The sequence below is a fragment of the Phyllobates terribilis genome, unplaced genomic scaffold (assembly GCF_046119375.1).
Source record: "Phyllobates terribilis strain yellow unplaced genomic scaffold, ASM4611937v1 Scaffold_2__4_contigs__length_985480577, whole genome shotgun sequence".
Classification (NCBI taxonomy): domain Eukaryota; kingdom Metazoa; phylum Chordata; class Amphibia; order Anura; family Dendrobatidae; genus Phyllobates; species Phyllobates terribilis.
Window position 1 is genome coordinate 140,282,706 of NW_027362762.1, and position 26,183 is coordinate 140,308,888.

Here is a 26,183-nt window from a genome sequence, read left to right on the forward strand (position 1 = left end):
AGCAGCTGATTTTGGGGTCTTTTCCTAGCAGAAGGTATTCAGGTGCAAACGTTTTACATTAGATACTACGGGAGCAGCTATCGCCGCAATGTATTGCATTTTAACTCAATTACGACAAAACAGCGGGCAGCGACGTATTTTGAATTTTCGGAAGGTTTTAATAATAATTTCCTAAATTGTAAGCTTTTTGTATCACAGAATTTTTTTTTTTATTTCTACACTTCTAATATATCCCCCCTATTCATCCTATTAGTTGTACTCTGTTCTAGCAGTTGCTGGTGTTTTGTAGAAGCATGTGATTTCTAACCCCCTTCCCCCAGCAAAAAAAAAAAAAAAACATGGATCCACTGCTCCCCCTCCTGGATTGTGGAGGAATGGTTCAGTCCGGCAGGCTGCTGGATGTTGCTAGAATTAAGCATCATTGCTGCTTGTCCAGAGCTGAGCGGAGCGTCCGGCACACGGAGGTACCCCGGAGCGCAGCATCATGACCCAGGGAAAGGTAATAATCAGTGCGTTATACCATATACAGCTTAAATAGTGCACGGATCACCGTCACTGTATATACACACAGCTGCACGCCTTACATAAGCCATTATATATCTGACAATCTATAGACATTCTGCCAAACTATCATTTCATTTTGCAGCCGGAGGATGTCGCTTATAATCAGATATATTTCATTAATTAATATTGGATAAAACAGCTGCTGCTGAAATGGGGTAACTTAAGAGGAGCTGAATGCATGAATTATGCAATATATAGTCACTTCTAGAAAGGTGCTGGAGAGGACAGTAATACTGCGTCACACAGAGGACTACAAGACGGGATACAGAGGCCCAAAATACAAGGGTTAACCCTGTCGTGGCACAGTAACCCCTTTATTGGAATTAGCATTTATACCAAATATTTTACGATGAATGTAATGAACGTGGAATCTATATTAATATCTATCTATTATCTACCTATCACATATCTATCTGTCAGTCTATCATCCTTCTATCTATCTGTACAAACTTGCATACATTCTAAAAATATGTTTAATATTTTCATCCACAAAAAAAACAAAAATCAAAAAATGTGCCACAATCGACAGTTTCTACACTGACCCATTTTATTCTAAGTGTAACAATATCATCTACTTTGGGATCCCAGAGCCCCCGCTACACAACAAAAATGGGTCCTATGTAAAGCTGTAGGATTTTGCATTGTAGGATTTCTATGCTAATAATTATTCTAAATTTGAGACCACTTAGGCCTCCTTCACACGTCCGTATAAAAAGTATATGTGAAAAACAGGTACCGGTGTCAGTGTCCGTTTTCACTATCAGTATGTCATCCGTGTGTCCATTTTTACCATCCGTGTGTCCGTTTTTACCATCCGTGTGTCCGTTTTTACCATCCGTGTGTCATCAGTGTGTCCGTTTTTAGCACCCGTGTGTCATCAGTGTCCGCTTTCACTATCAGTGTGTCATCCGTGTGTCCGTTTTTACCATCCGTGTGTCATCAGTGTGTCCGTTTTTACCATCCGTGTGTCATCAGTGTGTCCGTTTTTAGCACCCGTGTGTCATCAGTGTGTCCGTTTTCACTATCAGTGTGTCATCCGTGTGTCCGTTTTTACCATCAGTGTGTCATCCGTGTGTCCGTTTTCACTATCAGGCTGTGTGCCCACGTAGCGTTTTTCAAGCGTATATGCTGCGGAATTTCCGCAGCGTAAACGCTTGAAAAACGCATGTATATCCGCACCCCATGGTCCCCAATGGCATTCCGCAATGTCAATGCCCATGCTGTGGATTTTTCCGCAGCGTATATGCTGCGGTCAAAAATCCGCAGCATGTTCATTAATTTTGCGGAAGCGCAGCGGAATCAATGTGCGGATGGTACCCAAGTCTGGATGAGAGGAGACTCTCCTCCAGACCTGGGTACCAAAGAACCTGTAAAAAAAAGAATAAAATAAAGTTTATACTTATCTTCTGATGTTTTCCCTCCGTCGCACTGTTGTCTGAAGGACCTGCCACGTCATTGAGTCATGTGACCCAAAACATGACTCAATGACGTCACCGCAGGTCCTGCACACAACAGCGTGAGCCGCTCAAGACTCCGGACGGGGCAGAGAATGCATCGGAAGGTGAGTATAAAGTTTATTTTTTTATTTTTTACCATTCTGAACAAGTTGTCAAGCACTTTTCCAAGTGATGCTTGGAGAAGTGCTTGATAACCCGCATGCGGAAATGCATGCAAAGACGCCTCACAAACGCTTCTACCTGGCGGGAAAACCGCATGTAATATCCGCATGCGATTTTCCCGCCAGGGAGAAGCGTAAAAAATATGCTTCATTTCCGCAACGTGGGCACATAGCCTCAGTGTCCGTTTTTACCATCCGTGTGTCCGTTTTTACCATCAGTGTCATCAGTGTTTTCCGGTATGGATAAAGAAAGAAATAAATGATAAAGCTTCTACTATACAATGTTAAACATGGACAGCAGACATATTGTACACTGACGCCATCCGTGCGCTGTATGTGTCTTTTACGACCCATAGACTTGTCATTCGTGCAGCCGGAAAAAAGCAGACATGTCTCCGTGTGGTTTACACAGACTCACGGTCTATGTATAACCATGGACACGTGCATAACAGCATAGGTTATAAAAGGTACGTGTGGTATCCTTGAAAAGAAATGGATACTACACCTACTGAAAACACGGATGTGTGAAGGGGGCCTTACGCCGGTTTCACATATTCGACATTCACAATCTGAGTAAGGGCAGATGCAGACGACCGTATTTTCGCTCCAAGTGCAATCCGACAAAACATTGGATTGCACTCGGACCAAAGTTTGTCCATGAGGTTGTGCACATGTCCGATTTGTTGCATGCCTGGGTTTGATCCAAAATTCAGATTGCACTCAGCCATGCAAGTCAGTGAGTGCATGGGAAACACTGGACTGCACTCGTATGACATCTGAGTGCAGTCCGATTTTCACTTCCGATTTCCATTTTTTTTCCCATTTTCTCCTCATCCGAGAGAATCAGATCACACTATGCTCGCACTCTGATCAGAGTTTAATCAGAGTGTCATTTGCATAATTGGCCCTATTCTCTTGGGCCCTAAGGACGGCAATGTCTGAACCAGTCACGGGTCTCCTGCTCTAATCACACCAGCTTCATAGACACATGTGAGGGTGTGACTTTTGGGTCAGAAGACCCGTGGCCAGTCTGGACATTGTGGTCTATATTCAGATAGTGTATGTTGGACATGTAAAATTGACTTTGGGGAATATTTAAGGGAAACCTGTCAGCTGATTCATGCTGCCCGATCAACGGACTGCAGGAGTGAGACACTGCCTCAGATAGACCTATCAGTCATGAGCGGAGCGGGAAGAAGCCACAGGGGACCTGTCTTGGACCAGTCAGCCGAGACGCATAGTCCTTAGTCGGGTTTTCAAGATATGTTTCATCTGATGTAGGTACATCTTTCTGATGTAGGTACTTCTAGTAACTAGTGGGCAGTCGCAGTAAGAGAGTTCCAGGACCCTCATCAGCCTGGTGAAGACATCTGCATCCTTCTAGGTTGCTCTCCAACTCATCACTGACCCTACCCAGTCCAACTGGGGCAGGCCTGAGCACTCCCCTTAGCTGCACCCTATTAACCCCTCTAGTTGCTGGATGCTTAACAACATCATATGCATTATGCAGTATCTACCAGTCACAATGATCTATCCTTTTGCCTTCAGGGGAATAAGTTGCGGTTAGAGTTGTCCGGCAGTAACTCTCCCCAATTCAAAGCACATGCAAACTCGGCTCAGCCTAGTGTATGTGTGGGTCAGGAGAGACAGCTCATAGCTATTTAATGTGTATGACCAGCCTTAGATTTCAGTCATCCAACTATACTTTTGGAAGAACATTACGAATGTTTCCAAATATTCTTTTTAAAACATTTGTTAGTAAATGGAAATTTCCATTCAGGACCCTCATCCATTACCTAGAGCGCAGCTGTCTCTCTCCTTGGATGTCTTTGCATTACTTTCAATAAAATTGATTTCAATGAGAAATGTGTAATACTTCACTGTGATATCGCAAGAGGGAAAGTCAACACTCACTACTGAGTTCCTGCACCATTTACAGGTGATCACTGGCTAACAGTACGTATTGTAACCACTTATCTGAACCCGCGTGCTCCTTTTTGTAGTAGTAGTTCTACTTGAGCAATAAACACTTTCCCTGAAGTTAAAGTCTCCATACTCATTAGATAAAATTTGGCCAAACCCATTGATTTCATTTGGATCCACCAATCTACCATGTTTCCCCAAAAGTAAGACAGGGTATTATATTATTTTTTGCCCTGAAAGATGGATTAGGGCTTATTTTTAAAGGATGTCTTATTTTTTTTCCATGAGGAACAATCCACATTTATTCTTGAACAAAAAAAAATCAACATTCATTCAAATACAAACATGTTATCTCACACACACTGCACATACACATGTATCTACACACACACTGCACATACACATGTTATCTCACACACACTGCACATACACATGTATCTACACACACACTGCACATACACATGTATCTCCACACACACTGCACATACACATGTATCTCCACACACACTGCACATAGACATGTATCTACACACACACTGCATGTACATGACGCGCCCCTGGGCCTGTGTCGCGCTGCGTTGCGCACGCGGGAGCTTACCCGGAGCCGGATCTCTTGAGGGTTGTAGTCTCGTGGCGGTGACCCGGTCCGTGCCCAGGGAGTCAAACTGAGCGGCGATGTAACAGCGGTAGATGTAGGACGACTACACCACCCGTTGAATGCAGCTATGGAGCTGCCGCTGCAAGACAGTCCGCTGAGGCCGGTGGATGGATGGTGCAGCGTAGATAGTATAACCCCCAACGGGAGGGGTATGGCCTCAGGGCAGCAGATGTGGATGATGGGGGTAGCAGGAACCACTCAGAGACGGTGCGGTGTAATTCAGGGTCTTTACTGGTAACAACGATAGACCCTCCCGGAGTACTTGCTAGTGAACGGGGCCTGGTCAGTCCTTGAGCAGATGGGATCTCCCCTGGCCAGGCGGAGTTGTAGGCCTCCCAAACTGACTGTACTCTTCTGGCTACCTTGCTAGAAGCGGATATAAGTAGCCCACGTCCCTGAGTGTACCGTGTGGTGCTCACCCGTATGGCCGGTGACTCGGGGCCTTCTAATGGCTTCCGCTCCACGATGGCGGTGCTGGTCCCACGCGTGTGACCGTGCCTTCGGGTTTCTGGGCCAGAGGACCTGAAATCCCCTGCCGGTCGGCTTCTGCTGCTGGGTAAGAGTTAGTCCCCACAGCCTCGGACGCCGGGTCCGGTAAGAAAGCTTCTCAGTCAGGGCGAGCTCTGCAGCTGCCAGCCCCTGACTCGTAGTAGTATTGCTTCTGCTGTTTCTTGTCTCTACTCTCCTTGACTGCTAACCCTGCTTCAGCCCCGGGTTTATCTAGGGGAAGTTCTTCCCCTCCCAAGACTGGGCAGGAGGTGTGGCATGCACAGGATCCCTGACCAAAGGACCTCCCACCTGCTCTCAGACATAATATCTCTATCACTGTGGCAACCAGACCCCTGGGGTGTCACATACACATGTATCCACACACACACACACACACACACACACACACTGCACATACACATGTATCTACACACACACACACTGCACGTACACATGTATCTACACACACACACACACACACACACACACTGCACATAGACATGTATCTACACACACACTGCATGTACACATGTATACACACACACACACACGTATCTACACACACACTGCACATGTATACACACACTGCACATACACATGTATCTACACACACACACACACTGCATGTACACATGTATCTTCACACACACACACGTATCTACACACACACTGCACATGCACATGTATCTCCACACACACACACTGCACGTACACATGAACTACACACACACACACTGCATCTACACATGTATCTACACACACACACACACACTGCACATGCATCTACACACACACACTGCATGTACACATGTATCCACACACACACACACACACACGTATCTACACACACACACTGCACATACACATGTATCTACACACACACACACTGCACACACACACTGCACATACACATGTATCTACACACACACACACACTGCACATGCACATGTATCTACACACACACACACACTGCACATAGACATGTATCTACACACACACACTGCATGTACACATGTATCTCCACACACACACACACACATGTATCTCCACACACACTGCACATACACATGTATCTCCACACACACACACACTGCACATACAGTACAGACCAAAAGTTTGGACACACGTTCTCATTTAAAGATTTTTCTGTATTTTCATGAGTATGAAAATTGTACATTCGCACTGAAGGCATCAAACTATGAATTAACACATGTGGAATTATATACTTAACAAAAAGGTGTGAAACAACTGAAAATATGTCTTATATTCTAGGTTCTTCAAAGTAGCCACCTTTTGCTTTGATGACTGCTTTGCACACTCTTGGCATTCTCTTGAAGAGCTTCAAGAGGTAGTCACCGGAAATGGTTTTCACTTCACAGGTGTGCCCTGTCAGGTTTAATAAGTGGGATTTCTTGCCTTATAAATGGGGTTGGAACCATCGGTTGTGTTGTGCAGAAGTCTGGTGGATACACAGCTGATAGTCCTACTGAATAGACTGTTAGAATTTGTATTATGGCAAGAAAAAAGCAGCTAAGTAAAGAAAATCGAGTGGGCATCATTACTTTAAGAAATGAAGGTCAGTCAGTTCGAAAAATTGGGAAAACTTTGAAAGTGTCCCCAAGTGCAGTTGCAAAAACCATCAAGAGCTACAAAGAAACTGGTTTACATGAGGACCGCCCCAGGAAAGGAAGATCAAGAGTCACCTCTGCTTCTGAGGATAAGTTTATCCGAATCATCAGCCTCAGAAATGGCAGGTTAACAGCAGCTCAGATTAGAGACCAGGTCAATGCCACACAGAGTTCTAGCAGCAGACACATCTCTACAAAAACTGTTAAGAGGAGACTTTGTGGAGCAGGCCTTCATGGTAAAATAGCTGCTAGGAAACCACTGCTAAGGACAGGCAACAAGCAGAAGAGACTTGTTTGGGCTAAAGAACACAAGGAATGGACATTAGATCAGTGGAAATTTGTGCTTTGGTCTGATGAGTCCAAATTTGAGATCTTTGGTTCCAACCACCGTGTCTTTGTGCGATGCAGAGAAGGTGAACGGATGGACTCTACATACCTGGTTCCCACCGTGAAGCATGGAGGAGGAGGTGTGATGGTGTGGGGGTGCTTTGCTGGTGACACTGTTGGGGATTTATTCAAAATTGAAGGCATACTGAACCAGCATGGCTACCATAACATCTTGCAGCGGCATTAGGTTCCATCCGGTTTGCATTTAGTTGGACCATCATTTATTTTTCAACAGGACAATGACCCCAAACACACCTCCAGACTGTGTAAGGGCTATTTGACCAAGAAGGAGAGTGATGGGGTGCTACGCCAGATGACCTGGCCTCCACAGTCACCAGACCTGAACCCAATCGAGATGGTTTGGGGTGAGCTGGACCGCAGAGTGAAGGCAAAAGGGCCAACAAGTGCTAAGCATCTCTGGGAACTCCTTCAAGATTGTTGGAAGATCATTTCCGGTGACTACCTCATCAAAGCAAAAGGTGGCTACTTTGAAGAACCTAGAATATAAGACATATTTTCAGTTGTTTCACACTTTTTTGTTAAGTATATAATTCCACATGTGTTAATTCATAGTTTTGGTGCCTTCAGTGTGAATGTACAAATTTCATAGTTATGAAAATACAGAAAAATCTTTAAATGAGAAGGTGTGTCCAAACTTTTGGTCTGTACTGTACACATGTATCTCCACACACACACACACTGCACATACACATGTATCTCCACACACACACACACTGCACATACACATGTATCTAACACACACACTGCACATGTATCTACACACACACACACACACTGCACATGCACATGTATCTCCACACACACACACACACACGTATCTCCACACACACTGCACGTACACATGTATCTCCACACACACATGTATCTCCACACACACACACACACCCACTGCACATGCACATGTATCTCCACACACACACACATGTATCTCCACACACACACACTGCATCTCCACACACACTGCACATACACATGTATCTCCACACACACACTGCACATACACATGTATCTCCACACACACACTGCACATACACATGTATCTCCACACACACACTGCACGTACACATGTATCTCCACACACACACACTGCACGTACACATGTATCTCCACACACACACTGCACGTACACATGTATCTCCACACACACACTGCACATACACATGTATCTCCACACACACACTGCACGTACACATGTATCTCCACACACACACTGCACATACACATGTATCTCCACACACACTGCACATACACATGTATCTCCACACACACACTGCACGTACACATGTATCTCCACACACACACTGCACATACACATGTATCTACACACACACACACGTATCTCCACACACACTGCACATACACATGTATCTACACACACACACACATGTATCTCCACACACACTGCACATACACATGTATCTCCACACACACACACTGCACATACACATGTATCTAACACATACACATGTATCTACACACACACACACACACATACACACACACATACACACACGTATCTACTGTAAGGCAGCGCTAGTCATCACGCTGCGGGACACTCGCTTCACCGGGTCAATTTAAGCACACATGCAACGTCTTTCCGGTATTTCACAATCCAGCAGTTTATTATTTATCATAAACCGCTCATAACCGAGTCCATCTCAGTGGCTCGCCGACATACTACACATATAATGTCCAAGAGCCTTTCCAGTGACAGACATGTCCACTTGGCTCCAGATACAGCCTTCAGCAAGGTGCAAGGTAACAATATAAATGTCCACATCAATCAGTGTTTTTACCTTTGCCGGGTTTTAGCTGCTTCAGTCAGATTTGTTCTGCCACCGCTGTGGCTTTACGGCTTCCCAGGTGGGGGTCTCCAGCCCTCGTACCTTCAAAGGCTACTGGTATGTTTACACACATAACATCCAGCCTCTGCCTTTCAGGCTTCACCAGGCCTCTCCAGGCCAACGGTGTCCCACACAGGGAACAGGCCTCACGCCTTACACACCTGTCTCAAAACTACCAGGGTTTATATATCTTCCAGTGCACACAGGACCTGTGCTGATGTCACAGTCATGTGATCAGTCACCTGAGGGGGAGGTACATGGTCAGCCAAAACACACCCTGGACCATTACAGTAATGCCGCAAGCCACTGCATTACACTACACACACATACTGCATGTACACATGTATCTACGCACACACTGCACATACACATGTACAGTCATGGCTAAAAGTGTTGGGACCCTTGAAATAGTTCCAGAAAATGAATTATTTCTCCCAGAAAATTATTGCAATTACATGTTTTATTATAGACGTTTATTTCCTTTCTGTGTATTGGAACAACACAAAAATGCAGAGAAGAAAAGGTAAATTGCACATAAATTCACACAAAAGCCCAAAAATGGGCCGGACAAAATTGTTGGCACCCTCAACTTAATATTTGGTTGCACACCCATTGGAATAAATAACTGCAATCAATCGCTTCCTATAACCATGAACAAGCTTCTTACATCTCTCAGCTGGAATTTTGGAGCACTCTTCTTTTGCAAACTGCTCCAAGTCTCTTATATTTAGTGGGCGCATTCTCCCAACAGCAATTTTAAGATGTCTCCACAGGTGTTGAATGGGTTTTAGATTCGGACTTATTGCTGGCCACTTCAGAACTCCCCAGCGCTTTGTTTCCATACATTTCTGGGGGCTTCTTGAAGTACATTTGAGGTCATTGTTCTGCCTGGAGACCCATGATCTAGGATGCAAAAGTAGTTTTTCGACACTGGGCACTACATTACTACGACCCAAAATCCTTTGGTAATCTTCATCTTTCATAATGTCTTACAATCAAGGCACCCAGTGCCAGAGGCAGCAAAAGAAGAAAAAAACATCTTTGAACCTCTACCTTGCCTAGTTCCTCTAAAACTCCTGCAGTTAAAGGACCTTTGGTGACATCATGGTCACATGACTGTGATGTCACCAAAGGTCCTTAAGCAGTCTTATACTCGTAATAGAAATGCTGGGGACTCCTAAGAGAGTGGGGGTTCTGAAAAATTTCTCAGTACTATCCCCTCTAACGCCGGCCTTGCAAACCAGCCTGTCTCCTTTTCCGTTCCTCTAGACTCCCGCACAAGTAAAGGAACTCTGGTGACATCATTGTCACAAATCATTAAGCAGTCTTAATCTCGGAAAAGAAACGCTAGGGGCTCCTAAGACAGTGGGGGACCAGGGCAATTGCTTTGTTCCATCCCCTAACACAGTCCCTGGCTGTAACCAGGGCTTATTTTTGAAGTAGGTCTTATATTTCAAGCATACTCCAAAAATACTGTAAAAATCACACTAAGGCTTATTTTTAGGGTAGGTCTTATTTTTGGGGAAATGTGTATGGGGCCTCATCACTCTCCGCCAACATCATCTGAGAAGAGAAGAAATTGGAATTTCAATGAATGATCTTTTTGTTCCTTACGGAGAAGAGTCTGATGATGACTCTCATTGAGAACACAGAACTGAGCAGGCCTGTGTATGGGAGAGTTGGGAGATGTTACCGTGTAATGTGTATGGGGCCTTTAGCTTGGGATGGTTCAGGCATTTTCTGTGGTGGGTCAGAAAGCTTTGCTTAAATTTCTATGGTTGCCGTGTCACTTCTTTCATGTTCCCTTACTAAATGTGAAATACTCACTCTTAATAATTGGTTTAGCAATAAGAGGCGGCACAAATTTGTACTTTTTGGCTTGTAAGATTGCAATTTCAGACCTCAATGGCCAAACACTGTGCTTCCTGTCATAAGATCTCCTCTACGTTTCCTCCATCTGTAGAGCGATAATGATTGCCACAGCTTTACTTTAAATGACTCTTAACATAATGTTTTATCCAAAATGCTGTATCCATGGATATGACGGCCTGTGACTAACAGCTCGGCTTCTGTGCAGAGGGGAGATAGTAATGTGTTTTTTGTGCCATATGACAACCACTCATTTTGTACTGTCTAAGACTTGTTTTGTGCTGTGAATTCGGCAGCCAACTTTATTTTGCTTATGTTTTATAATTTTATAATACTTGTTTATATATTATTCATTTACAGTCCTTTAGTGATTACATCATGTATATCATTCAGGTGACCGCTGCAGCCAATCACTGGTCTCAGCGGTGATGCTTGAATGTACAGCACATGATCATTAGAGCCAGAGCGGTCTCGTACGAGATGTTTGTGCCATCATCAATACAGAACAAACCAGAGCAGTAAGATGGAATATGAAAGCAAAGGCTACTTTATTATCTTAACACATTCCCTGCCAGTGCCCTTAACTCATTTTTTAAAAATCCTTGAATCCCCTTTAATATTTGTGTGTGATATAAAAACAAGAGAATGCCCATATGTCCCAGTTTCTGTGCCTCCCATAGTCGTTAGTGGGCCCAGACTCTGGATCGGTGGAGGCCACAGTAGTGGTAACACCACTATTCAGGCTATGGACATACAATAAGCATATGTACCTGGAAAACCCGTGTAAGTGGCTCTAGAACTGGATATTGAAGCATATGTTGCAGTCCCCAACTTTCTCAATGCCGCAGTTGCAGAAGTCCAGTGCTGAAATAGTTCCACCTTGTCTCAGTCATGTCTACTGTGTTTGGTTAGATTATTCCACCAATTGTATTTTTTTCTGAAGGTCTCTGTCAATAACAAGCCACCAGAGAGTGGAGGAGGTAGTATGGACGTGCAGCCAAGTACGCTGGCTCCCTCAGCACCTCCATCCTATGAGGAGGCAACAGCAGAAGATGGAAAGAAGGCTGGTTTTCTTACCACATCTCCAACTGTGACCCCATATCCCAACTGGATGCCGCAAGATGCCGGTAAATCTACATCCTTACCCATTAGAAATCACCTGTAATATTCTATTATTCTTTTTGCATTTTCTTTTAAACCTTTCAGGGTTCCCTCTCTTACGTATACTTATTTTAAACAGTATAACAAGTTTTTTTATTTTTATGACCTGTCAATTAGGTCAATTGGGTTTTCTACCACTGTCACCTCCTCTGTGTTACATTCCGCCCCAGCTCTGCTCCAGTGACTTTTGTCATATTTACCCTGCAGGCAGCACTGGTTGTAGAGGAGACATCACTGGAAGCCACATGTGCTGTCCAGCCAGGTATACTAGTGTGGCTGGGACCTATGGTACCTACAGTATCTATCTTTGCTGCAGACTTGCTCCTTCCGCCAGCAGCTACTCCGTGGACGCAACTCAGAGGGCCCCATTGTAAGTCCAGATCCTTGTAAAGAGGTCTAAGGGTAGAGGCAGAGATTCCCCTGGGACTTGCTTTACGAAATGGCTAGTGGCAAGTCTGTCAAAAGTAGGCTCTTTGAGCTGATGACATCTGACAGACAGTTAAAAAAAACAAGGGGCCCCCAATTTTTTTTTTTCTCGGCCAAAGAGTTTTTTTTTCTTTTGTTGCATATTAGTGAATAAAAGTACTTAAAAACTGTAGACTTCCAATCCTCATTTTGACAGTAGTTTCCATGTAAATTTGCCGTGTATGTACGGCCAACTCACCTTTTAAGGCCTCATTCATATGTCAGTTATTTTATTTGTATATTCAAAAAACAGACCGATTTTCATCAATATTTTGGATCGGATTTTCATCAGTGTTTTTAACAAAAAAAAAAAAATAATAATAATTATATATATATATAAAGCCCACCATTATATATATACACAAACATACACACACATACAGCTGTGCTCAAAAGTTGGTTTACATGCCCCGGCAGAATTTTTCCTTTCTTGGCCTTGTTTCAGAGAATATGAATGATAACAAAAAAATTTTTTCTCCTCTCATGGTTATTGGTTGGGTGAAGCCATCTATTGTTAGACTACTGTATTTTCTCTTTTTAAATCTTAATGACAACCAAAAACATCCAAATGACCCTGATCAAATGTTCAAATACCCAGGTCATTTTGGCCTGATAACATGCACAGAATTGGAGACAAATAGGTTTGAATGGCTACTAAAGGTAACATCCTCACTTGTGACCTGTTTGCTTGTAATCAGGGTGTGTGCATAAAAGCTGAGTGAGTTTCTGGGATCCAGACAGACTCTTGCATCTTTCATCCAGCCACTGACGTTTCTGGATTGTGAGTCATGGGGAAAGCAAAAGAATTGTCAACGGATCTACCGGAAAAGGTAGTTGAACTGTATAACACAGGAAAGGGATACAAAAAGATATCCAAGGAATTGATAATGCCAGTCAGCAGCATTCAAACTGTGATTAAGGCTATGTGCCCACAATGCAGAAATGCTCCAAATTTTTCCTGAGCGTTTCTGCATCTCCCTGGCAGAAAAAACGCATGCAGATTGTACATGCGTTTTTCCTGCCAGGGACAAGCGGATGTGAAGCGTTCTTCACATGCATTTCCGCATGCGGGTTGTCAAGTGCTTTCCAAGCAATTTTAGCATCACTTGGAAAGTGCTTGACAACTTGGTCACACTATATAAATCCATGCAAACAGCATGGATTTATATAGTGTGACAGTAAAGAATGGTAAAAAATAAAAAATAAATATCATACTTACCTTCTGATGGCCCCCGGCGTCTTTATCCGATGCGTCTTGGCTTGCCGGCAGCTCGCGGTACACTGAAGGACCTGCTGACGTCAGCGTCGCGTGACCCGTCACATGATTAAATGACGTCAGCGCAGGTCCTTGAGTCCACCGCGATCTGCCGGCAAGCGAAGACAAGCACTCCGCGGGCCATGAGAAGGTAAGTATAATATTTATTTTTTATTTTATTCTTTTTTTTACAGGTTCTATGGTACCCGGGTCCGGAGGAGAGTCTCCTCTTCTCCAGACCCGGGTACCATCCACACATTGAAACGCATGGAATGCGCATCTACAGATCCAGTGATGCGGATTCCATGCGTTCCAATGCAAGTCAATGGCGGCAAAAACGCAGCTCATCCACAAAATAATTGGTAGTGCTGCGTTTTTTTCCATAATGATAATCCGCAGCGGAAATTTCCGCAGCATGTGCACAGCACATGCGGATTATCATTGGGGAACATGGCAGGCTTTCTACCAAGTGTTTTTTAAGTGTTTCCGCAGCGGAATTGCCGTTTCAGAAATGCTTAAACAGGCATCGTGGGCACACAGCCTAACAGATGAAAAATTAGGGGCCCTGTAAAAACCAAACAATGGTCAGGTAGACCAACAAAAATTTCGGTCACAACTGCCAGGAAAATTGTTCGGGATGCTAAGAAAAACCCACAAATAACATCAGCTGAAATTCAGGACTCTCTGAAAACTAGCGGTGTGACTGTTTCAAGATGCACAATAAGGAGGCACTTGAAGAAAAATGGGCTGCATGGTCGAGTGAACAGAAGAAAGTTATTACTGTGCAAATGCCACAAAGTATCTCGCCTACAATACGCCAAACAGCACAGAGATAAGCCTCAAAACTTCTGGAACAAGGTAATTTGAGTGAGACCAAAATGTAACTTTTTGGCCACAACCATAAACGTTACATTTGGAGAGAGGTCAGCAAGGCCTATGATGAAAGGAACACCATTCCTACTGTAAAGCATGAAGGTGGGTCGCTGATGTTTTGGGGATGTGTGAGCTACAAAGGCCCAGGAAACTTGACAGATAAATGACCGTATCTAAAAAGGGCTGGATGATTTTCTCACAACAACTGGCATTGTAGGTTGTAAATAATCTAGCAATAGAGATTGTATAACTGCTGGAGACAGCTAGAACTTGATGGACCTGTGTCTTTTTTTCAGTCTGTATAACTATGTATTATATGTATATAGGCCATCTTCATATGTACAGCATTCTGGCATTAATGGTGCTCTAAAGAGAACCTGTCAGCAGCATTTTACTACGCAAGTACAAACAGGGCCACATTGGAGCTGTCATACTGATTAAAATAATACAGGTGAAGAAATACGTTTTGGAGATTTTCTTTACTCTCTCTTTAAAGTTTCCTTGTATTCATATCTTTGCTCATCGGGACGGGCCTGTGGGTGGGACTGAGGGTAGGCTCTTCAGCTTTGTTCCGTCACCACAGGCGGAGGTTGCGCAGACTGAGCTCTTGGAAGTCTTCAGTAAGATGGCGCCGGTAGCTGCACATGCGTAAATTGCTCAGTGCCACTGGCACCATTTTACTGAAGCCCACCATTAGATCAATCTGTGCAAGTGGCTAGGACTCACTCTGCGCAAGCGCTGCCCATGGCTGGGATGGCGCTGTCAAGACATTTTAAATAAAGAAGAAGAAAAGACACAGCGAAGAGGACAGAACAAAGCTCAAGACCCTACCCACAGGCTCGCCCACAGTTCCGCCAACAGTTCCGCCCACGAATATATGAATACAAAGACACTGCAAACAAGGATTTAAGAAAAATCTACAAAACTGATTTCTTCTCCTGCGGTATAATTTTAATCAGTATGACAGCGCAAATGTGGCCCGGTCTGTACTTTACTTAGTAAAATGCTTCTGACGGGTTCTATTTAAGATAAATAATAATAATGCGATTGCATGCTCGGTTCGGCAGAGCGTGCATGAATTTTCAAAGGGGAGAAGGGAATAAGCTGCAGCAGGACATCTCTTGTGGCGGCTTGTAGAACAAAAGGATAGAAGAAGCTGAAGTCCAACAGATTGATCCTTCTTTTCACCTGACATCTGCCATAGAGAAAAGTCAGGACACCAACATACACATTAAGTCAGCTGCTCCTGAGCATATGTCTGCTCCGTTAACATTACTGTAAAGCTGGGTTATCTGTCTCGTCTCAGCTTCTACAATTACACAAACTGGTTATTATCAAACCTCTCTCTGATCAAACACTGGGCTTCCCACAGTATCTCCTCTGGCCCCGTCCCCCTGTGCTGTGGGTCTATGTGATGTGCATATGACAGGTTCCCACAGTAACAGCAAACAAATAAGGGAAAAATATCCTGAGGTTCATCGCACCTCTCACTTATGCAAAGTTTCTTCGCAACAAACACTGGGATCCTTTTTCTCAAGGAATTAAGAGGAGTTCACCAGCAAACTAGGCCTTTTTAGTTTTTGCCATTGGGGCCTTAAAGGGAACCTGTCACCAGCAAAAACGCCATTAACCTGCAGATTTGGGATTAATCTGCAGAGTAATAGGATTACTAACCTGTCCGGCGCTTGCATGTAGCCAAACTCTGCTGGGAGAAAATAAACTTTATTCCGCCCAGCAGCATTCCGGTTTCAGTCACATAGGCGGCTACGGCGCTTGTTCAGTCACTGCTCTGAGTACAGAGAGCAGCAGCTGTAACCACTCCCCGGCCCTGACTGATACTTGCTCTGCATTGGGGCCGGCTGTCAGTCAGGGCCGGGGGCGCAGATACTGCCGCCGCTCTGTATACTAACAGCGGTGACTGAAACAGGGCCTGCGCCGCTCCCGTAGCTGATACCAGAACGTTGCTGGATAGAATGAAGTTCATTTTCTCCCTGCAGCGTTCGGCTAAGTGCATACGTCGGGTAGGTTAGTAATGCTATTAACCTTCAGATTAACCCCATATCTGCAGGATAATAGCGTCTTTGCTGATGACAGGTTCCCTTTAATGGTTTTTGTCACAGTACTGTCACATTTAACAATAAGTGCAGCTTTGATGGTAGTTGTATCAGAAATTATGTGGATCATAAACGTAAAGGGAACTTGTCACCATGAAATTCAGTCTAAGCTGCAGGCACCATGTTATAGAGCAGGAGGTGCGGAGAAGACTGATATGTAGTTTTGTGGGAAAAGATTCAGTATAAGCCATGGTTTCATCATTTAATCCCCTGCTCTTCCTGGGATTCTGGGTCCAGTGGGCGGGACTATCAGCGACTGACAGCAATCTCTGTATGTACTCTCATACAAAAAAGATGTCAATCACTGACAAGACCGCCTTCTGGACCCAGAATCCCAGGAAGAGCAGAGGATTTGTTTCAATAACCTTTGTCTCATCTTATGGCCAAACAATAACTAACGAAATTGTTAGTACCGGTACTTCAACCTAAAAAATCCCTGGAACTAAGTTTCTCTCTTCTGTCTAAATCGCTGTCCACGGCCTGCTGTCAAGCGTAATTGGTCTTTGGCATCGAAGAAGAATTACATGTACTGGGTGCTGGTCTTTGTCTCTCTGCGGTCAAACTGCATACAGGCATCGCAGAGAGGCAGGGCAAGCATTGAACAATGGCAGAGGCTACTGTATACGCTGGGAGGTAATGAAAGGAAGTTCCAGCACCTACATTTCTAACAGAAAGCTAATGAAGAGGAACAGTTCACTAAAAAAAAAAATTGGATAGCAGGTTACGGGACAGTTCCTGAACAAATTACTCTGGTATGTGCACCAAAAACAGTTAGAAAATGGATCTGTCAGCTCAGAATAACTGTTCAAAGTACAGGCATTCGGTGCACCCTTGGTGTGGCCAAACATTTAAGTACCTTCCCACCTATCTCCACCACCTTCTTCTTTGATTAACAGCTCTAGCTTCATAGAGCCTGAGAAGGGCAGAGATAGATAAAAACAAGTAGGTGGGGAGGAGCACTTATGTTTGGTCATGCGAAGGGTGCAACGAATCCTGTGCTTTGTTTGAACAGTTATTCTGTCCCTTTATCTTGTTGAAGAGAATGTGAACTGCAAGGCCATGATGTTACCCTGGTTTGAGTGAATTGACAGAGATGTTTTAACCTGTCTTCACTGGTTGATTTTTAATTTATGTTTTTTCGTACTATTTTTCCAAGAGCCATAACTTTTTTTTTTTTCCCCCATCAACATAGCAGTGTAATGGCTTGATGTTTTTGCAGGGCGTTGCAGTTTTGAATGACACAATCTATATAACCATACTAAAAAATGAGAAAAAAATTCCAAGAGGAGGGGTGAGATGGTGAAAAAAAAAAAATCAATTCCGCCACTGTTTCGTATTTCATGGAAATACGATTTTTCAGATCAGTTTGATTACAGCAATACCAAACTTATATAGTTTTTTATATATATTTTTGCAGCTGAAAAAAATCTCTAAGACAAAACTTTTCCGTTGCCATTTTTATTGTGTGAGGGTTCGTTTTTTTGAGTGCTGAGCTGCCGTTTTTATTGATACCATTTTTGGATAAATATGAAGTTTTGATTGCTTTTTATTGCAATTTTGGTGGACCTGTGGCCACCAAAATTTTTTTTCTCTTTATTATTATTATACGGGTCAATTAATTTTATGTTTTTATAAGTCAGACTTTTATAGTTGCAGCCATATCAAGTATGTTTATTTTATTACTTCTTTAGTTTTTAACTTGTAAGAGGGGGTTCATTCACACTTTGAAACATGTTTTGATCGCTACAGAATTGCAGTATACAGTAAAAAAGTCAGCTTCTGAGCCCGCTGCATACTCTGGCATTCGAATTGTGACTTACAATACGTCACATCTGGAAGAGGCTAAATAAGTGTAGAGAATGCATCCGAATGTTACCACTTGAGATAGCTGATGGCGAAACGCATGTCTGGATCTGAGGTGGAAGCCTTTTACTCTTTGGGTTTAGATCATAATTACTTAGTCTGGTTGGTACTATTGCCCCGATTCATCAAGGAATTTCTCCAAAATCCTTGAGGTTGTCCATAAATGTTCTGACTTTTGACGTCAGCTATGCCAAAGTCGACACAGCTGGGGTGTGATGGGACATGGCAAGGCACGTCCAACAAATTCACCATAACCAACACCAGAAGAGTGGCACATAAATTGAGTCAGAAATGTACGCCAGACCCTGACTGGAGAAACATTTCTGGCAGAGGCGCACAGTAGTTGTACGATGCACCAAATACATTTAAGGGTGCCCACTGCCCACCTCTTAACAAATTTGGTGCATTTTACTCTTCATCAAGGCTTTGTAGAAAATGCTAGTCTTAATGAATTATTGCCTAGATGTTCAATGTAAAAAAAAAAAGCTGGACAGGCACATCCAATAATAAAACTTCTTCAAGCTTTATTACAAATACATATTTTAAAAATCCATACAAGGTATCATGCAAGTTGAGGGAAAAACTAAGTGCAACATGAAGAGAGGAGGGAAAGAGAGCCCAGACACAAGGGAAAGGGGGAGTGGAGATCCCTAGATTGATCAGATATCACCCTGTCTCCCCTATCGTCCCTATATTGGTTCCTCACCAATCGCCGCACAGGAACCTAAACCCTGTATTTCCTTAGAGCTTGGCCCTACATAGGTAAGTGGGAGATATGAGCACTAGTCAGTCCCCACTAACAACTAAAGAAAACAAGGGAGACAAACATGGGGGAAAGTAATTTCGCTTGAGCCAGCTTCAAAGAGATTACACCACACATCCTCTTAGCACCAGAGAGAAAGCAGACTGCAATAGCTCCAAGCCTTCACAAGGGAACAGGTGAATATCACCGGCACCTCCCTGTAGGAAACAGAAAGTATTTAAACACCCAAGCCTGGGTGTCAATTAGCAGGAGGGAGGTAGCCGCTGGGTCGTAGAGTGAGACAGATCTAATAAGGTGTCTATAATGCCAAACAAAAAGATCTTTTGCAACCTACTACAGGGCGACTGTCTGTCACATCTGACACACCCGTGACACAAGGATGATGTGGTACATGAACCGCTCTGACGCGTTTCTGGCGCCTACTGCGCCCTTAGTCACAGAGCATTGAATGCTAGTCTTGAACTATTGCCTAGATGTGTTGAGGGTTCTTTAGATTTGATTGTTCTTCTAATCTCTGATGTATATTCATCTTGACATTTTATTTTCTCACTTTGTCATTGTTTCTGACCTATAGTTTTATATGGGCAATACTCATGTGTTACTGAACCGTCTTGGTATGTGCTATACTTTTATTTTTGTATGATTTTAGGTCGTATTGTTCAGTGTATTGCAGTAAATGATGATATTGACGATGTGTATATTTTCTGCTCATGGTGTACACGGCAGGATTTGTTACATACAGACAATAGAAGAAGGAATTTGATTTATTTCTGTACCACTGCGGCCTGGCAGACGTAGGCCTTTACATGCTTGGTCAGTGCAACAATGGATAGTAAACTGGCACTTCTCATACAGGCAGCAGCCCAGGCTACGGCAGCGGAGCTTATTCTGGAGACACCGAAATGCTGACCTCGATGAGCTGGGAGGACGACAGAGTGCGGCGGTCATTCGTTAGGAAGGTAAGTGTGAGGTCAGAGATGTTCACTGTAAAGTGATGTTGAGACGAAAATATATTTGGGAGGGGGAGGAAGACGAAGCTGTGTGCGGCCTGAACACAGGAGCCATTGTTCTGGTGGAGAGAACGTGACAATGGTGATATCATGGGCTTGTATCTGCGCTGTCAAGTGAACTATTGTTTTCTTCTTATCTTTCAGGTGTATTCAATCCTGTCCTTACAGCTGTTGGTGACTGTGGCAATTGTGGCTCTTTTTACCTTCTGGTGAGATAGTTTAGGATCACTGATCTTAACCATGAGATCATGTTTACTCTCAGTATTTTACATCAGTATTTGTTAGGCTATGTTCACACATCATGGTATTTTGAGCGTTTTTTGATGCGTTTTCGATGCAAATTTTCAGCTGCATAGCAGCAAAGTCTATGAGATTTCGGAAATCTCATGCACACATCGTGTTTTTTTTTGTTCAGGATTTTGTGGTTTGCATGTCATTTCTTTCAGCGTTTTTTCACCCATTGGAAGTAATGGGTGGTGAAAAAAAACCTGAAAAAACACATCAAAAACGCAGGTGTCAAGTTTTCAGCGTTTTGTTCAGCGCTTTTTGTGCATAAACCCTAATGAGACTTTTTTTTCACTGAATTTTATGTACATGCATAACGGAGACAAAAGGACAGTGAAAAAAAAAATGCTGAAAAAACGCACCAAAAAAAACAAACAAAAACGCAAGAAAACAGCAACATAAATCCGGAACATCCTCCTGGCAAGAGATCAGGTTTTGCTGCAGAAAATGAATGCTAAAAAAACCATGATGTGTGAACATAGGCAAAATCAAAAATGGAACAATTAGAGGAAAAGTAGAATAGAAACATGTCCTCATTTCTGCATTTATCACCCACTCCTGGCTTTGGCTTACAAATACTGATGTAAAATACTGAACAAATCAACGTGGCTTAATAAAGACAAACAGAGCTAAAATAAGCACACATATGGGTGAAAACCGCTTTCCATACAAATGTACAAACACATCAGTTTTTAGTATAAAAAAAATCAGCCATGTGAATAAGGCCTAAGAATCAGTACAAGTTTAAGCTTGTACAGAGCCACATTAATTGCAGTGTGCATGAGTCTTTTAACTAACGCACATAGACACATGAGCAGTCCCACAAGTAGGGAAGAAAAGAAGCCCCTTTGTGATTTATAGTAATTTGTGAGACACAATGTTTCTGCGTCTTGGTTTCCCATTTTCTAGCATTATTGAGGACTATGATATTAGGTAGAGTCGTAGACAATCCAAGGTATCAAGTTCACGACATCAATATATATTATAACACATAATTGTATCCTCTTGTCTTTTAGTGACCCGGTGAAGGAATATGTTCAAGAAAACCCTGGCTGGTACTGGGCTTCCTAGTGAGTAGAAGACCTCAGCTCTTATGCCACAGATCGTCATCAACTGAGTTTTGTTCTTCTGCCCTGAAGAAGTAACATCTCTCCCAACCACATTTTACAGTCATATAAAACCTAAGTAACTGGAAATAATTTGCTTTACTGTTAAAGATTTTTAACCATTTCATGCCACAATCTACAATAAACTCTTTCGAACTGGATATTTTGTAATCAACCTATAAGAAGTACACCCTTTACCGGCAGCTGGACTGTTTTCAGTTGGCCCTTTTGGGGGCCCATATTTGTGAGGACGCTCTTGTACTATGGGGGGGCTAAAAGGATGCTGCCCAATTTTTTTGAGTTATATGATTCACTCCTTCAAATGCCAAAATAGTGCCAAATATGGCTGCAAGCTGTAAAGGATTGTTATTAATAAATATAATAACATTCAAAAAAATGGTTCTCTGTCCATATTCAGATTATTGAGAAACTCTTGCTTTTTTTTTATCTTTAGTGCTGTCTTCTTCACAACATATCTGGTTCTTGCCTGCTGCAGTGGACCAAGGTAGGATTCATTTTCTGGAATCAGAGGAAGTTAAATTATATTAAGCTCAGAAAATGATGTCTGACGAGGTAGGAACAAAGGGAACCACTGTATGAAAGAGAAATGTGTTCAATCTAAATTGTGTCCCGACTTCTCTAACGTTATGGTATTGGTTACTTAAATATACAGGTACTTTCTGTATTTTCCACAGAACTGCAGGTTTCCACTTTAAGGCCACGGCCCCACTATCAGTTTTTGGTCAGTATTTGGTCAGTATTTTTTCTCAGGAGTGGGAGACAAAACCAGGTGAGGAACAATCAGAGAAAAGGTATAATAGAATCAAGTCACCAATTCTGCATTTATCACCCACTCCTGGTTTTGGCTCCCACTCCTGAGAAAAAATACTGACCAAATACTGATAGTGGGACCATGGCCTAAAAGAAAAAGTGGTCACCAATCGACAAGAGTCATATAAAATAACAAAATCACATAAACCTCATCTACCATCAGTGGCGATATTATGTCAATAGTGCACATCACCTCTGCAGCCAATCACTGAGCTCTGTAACTCATGCTGTGTTTCAGAAGAGCAGCTGAGCTCAGTGATTGACTGCAGCGGTGACGTGTGCGGCTGACATGACATCAGCACTGTAGCCAAAAGACTGAGAGAGGAGCAACAGCAAAGTGTCGGTGCTGGACCCCGAGACAGTGAGTATTATCTGATTTTGTTATTTTCCATTACAACTATTGTATGGGGAACTACTTTTTTAAAAGTGATAAGGCCCTTTAACATAATAATGTTAATAATTTTGGTGCAAAGTAAACCGTAAGACCACCTGTCTGCTCTCCGGACATCTCTGTTTTAGTAAATACTTGTAATCCCCACAACATGAGTATATGGGATCAATTTTTTTATAGGACTCCGTGTTGTGCAGTTTTGGTTATTCCTCCACCAAATTTATGATAAGATTGACAACTGGGTGTTACTGTTCACTTCGTCCAAGGGGCTTGTCCCTAACAAATCTGATACTGTCAGGGCTAATTGAACAGTGCCAGAATATGCAGGGACACCTCCCCCCCAATTTATTCATGAGGTTATAAGACTAAGTTCTCATGATGAGTTTTTGACACTGCATATTTTTGCTGCCCAAAAAAACTCAGCATCTTACAGTTTCAGCAAAGTGAATGGGATTTATAGAAATCTGATTCCCACTGTGCTTTTTTAACGCTGCGGACACTGAACTGCGATGCTTTTGAAATTCTCAACACATCAATTACTCTTGCCATAAATATGCGTTTTATTTGCAGACTTTCCCCACAGACTTGAATGAGATGAGGAAAATCCTCAAGTAAAAGAGATTCATATGCGATGTAAGGCTGCGTGCCCACGATGCGGATTTAGGCTAAGTGCCCACGATGCAGAAATACTGCATATTGTTTCCGCTTCTCCCTGGCAGGAAAAACACATGCGGATTTTACATGTGTTTTTCCCGCCAGGTAGAAGCGTTTGTCAAGCGTTTTTGCATGCATTTCTGCCTGCGGGTTATCAAGCGCTTTCCAAGCGATTTTGGCATCACTTGGAAAAGTGCTTGACAACTTGGTCACACTATATAAATCCATGCAACCGGCATGGATTTATATAGTGTGACCAAGTAAATAGTTAAAAAAAAAAAAGAATAAGAATGGTAAAAAATAAAAAATAAAGATTATACTTACCTTCCGATGGCACACTGTCTTTTCTCCGCTATGTCCGGTCTCTTGTACAGCCCGCGGTGGTGGAAAGGACCTTTCATGACGTCATTTATTCATGTGACAGGTCAGCGGTCGCGTTACCTGTCACATGACTAAATTATGTCATGGAAGGTCCTTTTAGACCATCGCGAGCCGTACAAGAGCCGTACAAGAGACCGGACGCATCACTATGGAGACCGGGGGCCATCGGAAGGTAAGTATAATCTTTATTTTTTATTTTAAATTCTATTTTTACAGGTTCTATGGTACCTGGGTCTGGAGGAGAGTCTCCTCTTCTCCAGACCCGGGTACCATCCGCACATTGAATCGCTTAATATCCTCATGTGCACATTTAGTGATGCGGATATTAAGCGATTCAATGCAAGTCAATGGCGGCAATTACGCTGCGTGTCCGCAAAATTAATGGACATGCTGCATATTTTTCCGCAATGATAATCCGCAGCGGAAATTTCCGCAGCACGTGCACAGCACATGCGGATTATCATTGGGACACATGGGGCACGTATTACCAAGCGTTTTTTAAGTGTTTTCGCTGCTTAAATTCCGCGGCAAAAAATGCTTGAAAAATGTATAGTGGGCCATAGTGGCCATTTCCACCGCGAAAACGCATTAAAAACACTTGTTAAGTTGTCTGCCATGTTTCCCAATGATATTCGTCATGTGCTGTGCACATGCTGCGGAAATTTCCACTGCGGATTATTATTGCGGAAAAATCCGCAGCACAACCATTAATTTTGCAGAATTGCGGCGAAATCGCCACCATTGACTTGCATTGGATCGCATAACATCCGCATGACTACACGTGCACATGCAGATATTATGCAATTCAATGCGCGGATGATACCTGGGTCTGGAGAAGAGGAGACTCTCCTCCAGACCCAGGTATCATAGTACCTGTAGTTCAAAAAGAATTAAAATAAAAAAAAAAAAAACATATACTTACCTTCTGATGGCTCCGTGTCTGCTCCCGGTGGCGCTGCTGGCTCTTCGGCTGCTCGCGGTGGTGTAAAAGGACCTTCCATGATGTAATTTAGTCATTTGACAGGTCACGCGACCGCTAATGTCATGGAAGGTCCTTTTTAGAGCACCACGAGCCGCCGAAGACACTGGACGCACCAGAGAAGGAGACCGGGGGCCATCGGAAGGTGAGTATAATGTTTTTTTTTATTTTTCAATTGCAAAAAGAACTTCGGCACTCCATATATGAAAATATAAGAAATATTATATCTAGACTAATGTCACTTTGAAAAATGAAGATTTTTTGCGCATAATTTGGCCAATTTATGTGTGCCCATCAACCACGACAAGGTCACCTTCGTATGATGGGAAACTACGCTACGCTACCACTGGATATGCCACTCTTGGGCTGTAAGCCTGTATGGACAATATGTCTCTGCTTGGGCTTTTAACCTACAATGTATGGGCTGGTAGAGCTAGTTAAAACCACTTGTGACTGAATGGGAGGGACACATGGTCAGAAAAAAGGCTGTCAAACTTCTAATAGTGTGAACACGTACCTGCTGCAATGCTCCAGGAGCGGGATCCCAAAAATGATTAATAGAAAAAAGAGAGGGGTCGCTCACTGGTCTATTCGGGTGCTCTGAAGAAAAAAGTCATCTCAATTGCAAAAAGAACTTCGGCACTCCATACTTGAAAATATAAGAAATATTGTATCTAGACTAATGTCACTTTGAAAAATGAAGATTTTTTGCGCATAATTTGGCCAATTTATGTGTGCCCATCAACCACGACAAGGTCACCTTCGTATGATGGGAAACTACGCTACGCTACCACTGGATATGCCACTCTTGGGCTGTAAGCCTGTATGGACAATATGGTTTTTTTTTATTATTATTATTTTTCAACATTTTTATTCTTTTTTTTTTTACTATTGATGCTGCATTTGCAGCATCGTAACTTGGTTACACAACATAAATCCATGCCGGTTGCATGGATTTATTTAGTGTGACCAAGTTGTCAAGCACTTTTCCAAGTGATGCTAAAATCGCTTGGAAAAGCGCTTGTCAACCCGCATGCGAAATCGCATGTTC

At 43.0% G+C, this 26,183-nt stretch overlaps 1 protein-coding gene across 1 annotated transcript in view; it reads left to right on the plus strand.

The window, feature by feature from the left end:
- Nucleotides 1-344: 344 nt before the first annotated feature.
- The window catches only part of LOC141197786 (protein lifeguard 2-like), a 39,602-nt gene continuing 13,763 nt past the window's right edge, over nt 345-26,183 (plus strand). The window contains exons 1-6 of the mRNA XM_073662872.1: nt 345-499; nt 11,945-12,128; nt 20,351-20,454; nt 20,650-20,714; nt 21,807-21,860; nt 22,351-22,401. Of these exons, the coding sequence (XP_073518973.1) occupies nt 485-499; nt 11,945-12,128; nt 20,351-20,454; nt 20,650-20,714; nt 21,807-21,860; nt 22,351-22,401 (473 nt within the window). The 5' untranslated portion in view covers nt 345-484. The remainder of the gene's footprint in view (nt 500-11,944; nt 12,129-20,350; nt 20,455-20,649; nt 20,715-21,806; nt 21,861-22,350; nt 22,402-26,183) is intronic.